We start from the raw sequence: 7,815 nt of genomic DNA, 5'->3' as shown, positions 1-7,815 counted from the left end.
GCTAAATTAGGGTTAGAGTGCGGGTTTTTGATGTTTGTCTCTTTCTTACTGTTTATTCATTGTCACATGCTGTTTTTATTTTGTTTTTTAATTATGTAAAGCACCTTGAAATGCCTTGCTGCTGAAATGTGCTATACAAATAAAATTTGATTGATTGATTGGTTTAAAGCACAACAATTTAAAGATTTTAAGAGTTCATTTATTTCAGTGGAAAAAATATTTAAAATAAAGTATTTTTTTTCTAAAAGTATAAATGTTAAAAAAAGCAAAACTTTTACCTGTAATGTCCTGAATGACTGGGACATTTAGGTAAATAAATGGTTAAAATGGCTGAAGTTATGTTGAAGTTACAGTTTAAAAATGTACACAAGAAACTCTAAACAGGAAAACATTAGTGTGAATGTTGATTCAGCATTCACACTTTTATACAGCCACAATGTTTTGGGACACCTGTTATATTTCCTCCTGTAGCTTGATTTCTTTCCATTTTGAATCTTGTTTTTTGTCTTTTTTTCTATGGTTGAAGTTTCACATTCATGCAGAAGTGTCTCTTTCTCTAATTCCAACACTCAGTTGCAGAGTTGGCACCTGCATCTAAAATCCAAATTAAATTTGTGGCAGGCACCTCAAACACATCTCAAGAATGCAAGAGCTGGATTTTAGCACCTGCATGGGAGCTCCTCTCTGATTAAACACATGTTCAGGTCTTAATACTACACCACAATAATTACTGAAGAACTGCTCCAAATCTATCTTAATTTCTAAAGTGTACTCTAGTAGATCATAAACACAGTAAGCCGTAGTGAGCTGTGGGAATGCTGTGGGGAGAGGTGGGCAACAATATCATGTGCGCGGCCAAAAATACAGTCTTGCAATCCGTGTACACAAAAATAAGCTTGCATAGTTTTCAAAAATTGGCTGTTCAAAATGCAGCTGCATGGCTTAGTTGCAGTATAGTGAGATACTACCTTTGAGTTTGATCCAACAGAGGTCCTGTAGAATTTATGCATCAGCTATTTATGCTTGCTTTTGTTCCATAAGTGGAACTCAAGAAATATAAGGTAAATTATTATCAATGTTTCTGCTGTTTTGTAAATGTTCAAAGGTTAAGTTTTCATGGATGCATTACCACATAACATCAAGGTAAGTAAAAGTTTACAGTAACTAAAAACTGACTAAGAAGAGGATCAGGAAACAGAACCATTTTGTGCTACTGGAGAAACACTCCTCTGGTTTAAGGGGAAGAAGTTATAGAATACTTCATTCAAAGCCCAGGTGCTGAAAAAATGTATCAACTTCTGGCATTGAATGCATATGCATGCACCATTTTTCAGTTGTATTATTTTTAGAATTATTTAAAACAGTTTTACCTCATATAACTTCATGTTTGTCTGTGTGTGTTTTGTAAAACTATTATATAATTTTAAAAAATCGATTTAAACTAACCGAATTGACAGAATACCAAAGAGAAACCCATTGTATGCAGCTAGGACTCCCATGGTGAGATTTCCAAACTATTTTGAAAAAAGTGAACATTTTAGGTTTTGAAGACCTAATATGTACCTACCAAAATGAAATGGTGTATTTTTAAAATTGTGAGCATCTTCTAGGCTCTGTCACTTTTCTTCATTCTTCTGATTTTGCCTGTTCTGTTCTGTTATTCTCTCCATAGGAGTATAACAAGCACTCTGCCGAGTGTCAACATCCAAATGCTCAAAGTACCAAATGTAACAGGGCAAAGTGTTACCCTCCCACAAATGCCCAACTTTTCTCCACCCATCTGGATGACAGCTACTTGTGATTCAGAGTGTGTATTTGCCATGCACAACTTTAAACATACACACATGGCCCTGGCATGAACTAGGCAACAGTCTCAAACTGACAGGACTATTTTTCTTTTGCAGTGACTGTATCTACTAATTTAATTTTAAACGTTTTCACAAAATTTTAAATTTGAATAACTAGTTTTCTAAATATGATCACATTAATAAATCAGTTCTAGATTTACTTTTTACATTGTAATTTTAGATTGAAAAGTACAATGAGTTTTAAACTCTAAATGAATTAAATGTGCTAAAGTCATTGCAATTTTGAAAAGTTGTATTTATTTTTATAGTAACAGCAGAAAAGTCTAGTTTTAGTAGTTTTTCTGTAAATTTTTTGCAGATATTTGAATGATACAATACAAGGAGTGAAACATAGATCAGCTTGTGCTAATTATTTGTTAGCCTGTTAACCACTTCATTAATCCTTCATTAATCTATCTAATCCTGCAACACAGTGTGATTTTCTTTCTTAAATCCAACAGAATGCTAAAAATTTTGAATACCTTTAAACAAGTTACTAAGAAGAAAAACATAAAGTGCAATTTTCCAACCTATCACAGATAACTAGTCATATAAATAAGAGGTTCTGCAAAAATACAGTGAGCCAATTTCATAACAATAAGAATTAGAACTAAAAGCTTACCTTTGACAAAAATATACCTAAAGTTGAATTAATTAAAGTATCTGTTTTTATTTTTGAAATTCAATAAGTTACAATTACATAGCCAACAAACTGGTCTAATTTGTATACTCACCTGAACAATATGCTTTATTATTTCAAAGCAGGATACCAAAATATTTTTTTACAAACAAAAAGTGGCTTACATAAGCCTGTATAGTTAAGGATTTTAATTGTTCCCCTTCTTTTCATGAATATGGCCTTTTCTTTTGTCCTAAAGTGTAAAAATATAATAAACGTTAACATTCATTGTATATTTTTAGTTTTGTAATGTAATAAACAATAGGGTTTAGTGCAAATATCAGAAAAAGCCCCCCAACAAACTGAAAGTGGCCTGTGGACCACCTGTTGGAAATCACATTTTCAGACTTTGGACAGATTTCATTTAGTAAGTAAAGGGGTTGAAATGACTCTTTTGATTGTAAAGGTTGCAGAGCCCTTATTTCGAGCAGAGTAAAGAAAATCCCTCATTTTCTATTTGTAGATTGTAGAATACAACTACACCAAAATATATACATAGTTTATGCTACCTTTTCAAAGTCACTTCAGTATAAGGGATCAAATGAAGCTTTTCCTGCTCATTAAAACTGCATTTAGTGTATATTTACAAACTTTTTCTTTGAGCATGAACCTAACGAACAGGACACGGGTTAAATGGAACTAAGAAGTAATAAATGAAGACTTTACCAAAATGTTTCAAGTATTTTACACAGTAGGGTTTGCTTTAAGCTCCAAGCTATGTTCATGCCATGGTTATGGTGTTTGTATGACTTGTGTACAAAATCCCAGCAGTTCCCTCCTTAACTATTTTTGAGGAATGGAAAGATGCAAAGTCATAACAAATAAACAAAACAAACAAAAATCACTGACCACCAATCTACCTTATCCCCCAAATTATATTTTCTTTTTATCATTTGGCATCATGTTGTGATTTTTAAAATTCCACAGAGACTATTTTTAGACTGTAGAAAGTACTGAGATGTGTTATTTGTAAAAGTAGGTTATGAACTTGTATCTTTTCATATGTTTCCATTTTAACACCTTCCCTGAGTTACCTGAACTTAAACCAACCAGTACCTAATATGTTCATCCTTTGAAGTGGATGTCTTTTGTGTGAAAACACCTTTGTTTTTTCAGATGAGACCAGCTTTGCTACAGATCTGTAATGCTCTTCAAACTGTTGTCAGTTAAAAGATCCCAGCAGCTGCAGGGCTACGGTCAGGTCTGCTCTGAATTGATTTTCTCTTTACTCTAAGATATAAATTATTCAAGAAACCAAAACAAAATTTATGCTCCTGTCACATTATTTTGTATTTTAACAAGTCTTCTGACCAATGTACATATTTATGTGTACTGGCTATGTATACTGCATACAATTTGGGTTGAAGGGTGGAAAAGTTATAGTGTACTACAGCATTAGCATGGTTATGATTGTGTAATCGTCTCAGTTTTTTGTGACCAATCATGGAAGCTCCACTACCACCAAGTCTGTCACTAACAGACACCATCCCACTTAATGAGCACCCTGTCCTACAGCTGACATTCTCGCTTTCCAGAGGTGGAAAAAGTACTGAATTAATGTACTCAAGTAAAAGCATAACTGTGCAGGTACAAGTAAAGTTCCTGGTCTACAAATCTATTTAAGTAAAAGTTAAAAGTAAGTCAAAAATTAAAAAAAGATTCAAAATTAAATAAAAGTTATTTTGTTACTTTTTTACAGCAGGAGGGTGTCTCTCCTTTTTTTTTTTTTTCTTAAACGAGGTCTTAAAATAAATAAAAAGCCTTATAATTTACTCTCTGGTGATACAGATCTTTATGGGTTTATTTAACAAGGAAAGTGCTCCTTCCTGGATCTTCCTCTGTTCTAACCACATCATACACCGGCTGACTGTAAAGGAACAGATCCACTCTCTGTCACTGTTATGTTCCGCATTATTTTTTCTCCTCCTGATTTTAATTCACATGTTTATGTTCACATTTTTCACTCTGTATCAGGTAGGATTTAAAATTAAGTACAATAATAGAAATAAATCATTTTCAAGTAAAAGTAAAAGTATAGATAATAATAATAATCACTCAAAGTACACAAAATTTATAGTCACTTAGAGTAACGCAAGTAAATGTAATTCACTTCTTTCTGTCTGTTGCTTTCCTTCTCATGAATATCAAAACAGATCGTCAGCTATCCTAGCATGGATTACTCATTTAACTGTTTGCCCACTCAGCCTTCAAGGTTAGTCTTGAACTGTTTTTTTCTGGCTTTGGACCTGTTGTTACATTTTTTTAGCGGACTTCCTGTTTCAAATTTGCACCCTGCAAAACAACCTTAACAGCTGCTGCTGCTAGGTGTCGAGGTTAAGTGCTAACTAAATGGATATCACTGGTTCCTCTCAGAGAAAAGCAGGTAAGGCTAAGGATGCTGTGTCCCATCTTTGCCCAGTTTTCTGTAGGCTCACCATCTCAGGGAACAATGTCCATCCTTTCTGCATTATATGCTCAGTCAATGGTCCTCTAGTTAGTGGTATCAGGTACTAACCAGACTTTTTCTGTGTGGAAATCTGCATGTAGTGTGGCTCCTGTGAGCATCATTTTTCCCTTTAACACCATGGAAATCAAATCGCTTCCAAACATTGGCTTTCAATACAGAAAGCATCACTTACATATCTCGGTCAACCATCTTGTTTCTCTGTTGTGTCCACACTATAAACTGTCCGGGCACTGTACTTCCACAATCTACAGATCCCTTTTTTGGTTCCTAAATATTAACCAGTTTTTGAAATTTTTATTTTGATGCAGAATCATTCATGTGCGCATCGCAGTGCATCAAAAAAAATGATGACCCCAACCACTAGTCAATTATAAACATAGTATTCATGCAATACACCTTTATAGAACAAGAAGTAATACACCCAAATTTGTTTATTTAGGAATGATATTTTTATTTGTCATTTATTGTGATGTGTTGTCCTGTCTCCCGTCTTTGTGCTCTTTTTCCTAAAACCCACAGTTCAAATAAGTAAATCTTTACCACACATTCACAGATTAACTCAGTAATATTGTGTAGTGTGTGTGACTGACAGGGTGAATTATGCATAAGTTTTCACCTTTCCTCACACTTTATTGCATATCAGTGTCAGCATGACTCCTGCATCAGTGAATGCTGTCAATATGAATACTATCTCACTTTGCAAAGGTTCGTATTAGCATTAAAACGTTTTAGTACTAAAATTAAAAAGAAGCACAGGTGAATAAATCACAACAAATACTGGTAATAAATCCCTCAGTATTTTTCCATTTATTATTCTGTTTCTACATAATTTTAAAATGCATAAAGAAGCTGATAAGAATTCAAAAAATGAAGTGAATGTGTGTTTTCTCATCTGTAAATTATAGCTTTTATTCATCAAATTAATCAGAGCTCTATTTGTTGTGTTCAAACTGAAAAACAAGAATTAAAACCCTGACATGTGGTTCTACAGTAATGGATCAGCAACGTCAGAGGACCTCTTCTGGAAACTGGATGCTCTGCAGACCTTCATCAGAGATCTCCACTGGCCAGAGGAAGAGTTTTGCAAACACCTGGAAACCCGACTAAAGCTGCTGTCCAGTGACATGATTGAATCCTGCATAAAACGGTAAAAAATGTTTGGATATGAAGAATATAAATGTCACTATCAAATCATTTGAATAGTATGTCCATTACGGGTGGGTGAGACGGCATTAAATTAATGTTGTGAAACAACATTTAAACAAAATGTGAAAAAAGACATTGATCATTTTATCTGTTTGTTGTTGCAGGAAGCAGCCTTTATTAGAGTGAACAAATACAGGGTATTTTCCTTCTTTTTATTTTCTAAGAGCTACTGTTCATTATAACAGTGTGGATCTGTACCTACAAGAAGCAAAGAAATCTTAAAATGAAGTTGATTGTGATTTCCATAGAAATCACTGGTAAAAGTAAAACCTCTCTTCATGAAAAAAAGACTTAGAGCACTTTCTCAACAGAAAAGTCTAGTAGACTTGGTTTGATTGGGTGGGATAAACTTTCACACTGCACTTTTAAAGCAGACCAAGCGCATTTAAAACAGTTGCTCGCTTTGGACAGTATTGCCAAACGAACACTAAACATGAACGAAAATAGCTTGAGGAAAAAGAAAACCTGTCTCATCAATTAGTCAAGACCAAGACCAAAACCAAAAATCCATCTGTTTCACAAGAAGGTGCCCAGTATGAGCACCAGGTGAGGTAGCAAGCTGTCCTCTTCCTCTTTTTAGTTTGCTGGATAGTCCTGGATAGAACCAATACCCACGTTTTCTGGTGAAATAGAGTTCAATTGTTTGGTCTGCAACAAAGTTCAGATGAGCTTGTCCACCTGTCCAATTGAAGCAGACTTTCTGAGGAAACTAACTCTGACCTGTGTAAAATGGACATAAAAGCTCTGGTGCAAAAGCACCTTTACACATTTCTGAAGTATTTCTCTTCATGAGCCTGAACAATACACCATGATCTAAAAGAACTGACCTCAAATATTGGTAAATAAAATTAAAGAAAGAGCAGCAAAGTAAACATTCTATAAAAAAAATAAACACCATTTTCAATGGCATCAAAACCTCAGAAAACAACATGTAACATTAGTTATGTATTTCTATAAAGTACCCAGATTTTCTTTCATTTGAAGTCCACATGGGAATTATTCAAGCTGCAAAAACAGAGACACAGTTGTTCATGCTTTCTGCATCTGCACCTGTGATGTAAGTTTTGTCATCTTTACCTGTCCGCTAAGATCTGCCAGCTCCCTCGGTGGATGAGCATGTGCATCCCAGATGTTTGTGATTGCATTGCCTGTGCGTGCCTCTTCCATCTAAAATGGTGGCACCAAAGATACAACAGAAATAAAGATTATGAGCCAAACCATGGGCAGAAGCAGAAAAACAATATGGACACATGTTTTGAGGAAATACTGAGGAAGGTGGTAGCACCCAGCTTAATGTCGGCTGGTAATCACAGGCTCCCAGCATAGGCGCCGGAACCACTGGGGCCAGGGGGCCATTGGCCCCCCCACTTTCCGGCCCTGCCACTGCGCTGCGTGTTCCCACCAGACGGCTGCACAGACTGTGACTAACGTATCTCTGTGTTTATATAGAGACAGAAGCACAAATAAAACCTACAGCATTGAGATCTGGACCAAATTCTTAAAGCTCCAGTCCAGGGTCAAAACAGTCACCAAAAAGTTTCTGCAGATGCGACAGCGCAGAATCATTAACACATGAAAAAAGGCTCTGGTTCTGATACGTCCGTGTCTGGAACAAT

The 7,815-nt window shown here is 35.2% G+C and overlaps 1 protein-coding gene across 1 annotated transcript in view; it reads left to right on the top strand.

The window, feature by feature from the left end:
• The window catches only part of cadpsa (Ca2+-dependent activator protein for secretion a), a 203,657-nt gene that overhangs the window by 177,491 nt on the left and 18,351 nt on the right, over positions 1 to 7,815 (top strand). Inside the window, 1 exon segment of the mRNA XM_037975313.1 lies at positions 5,985 to 6,140. Coding sequence (XP_037831241.1) covers positions 5,985 to 6,140 — 156 coding nt within the window.

The sequence above is a fragment of the Kryptolebias marmoratus genome, linkage group LG4 (assembly GCF_001649575.2).
Source record: "Kryptolebias marmoratus isolate JLee-2015 linkage group LG4, ASM164957v2, whole genome shotgun sequence".
Lineage (NCBI taxonomy): Eukaryota > Metazoa > Chordata > Actinopteri > Cyprinodontiformes > Rivulidae > Kryptolebias > Kryptolebias marmoratus.
The sequence above is the reverse complement of the archived record's forward strand: the minus strand, read 5'-3'. Positions and strand labels throughout refer to the sequence as shown.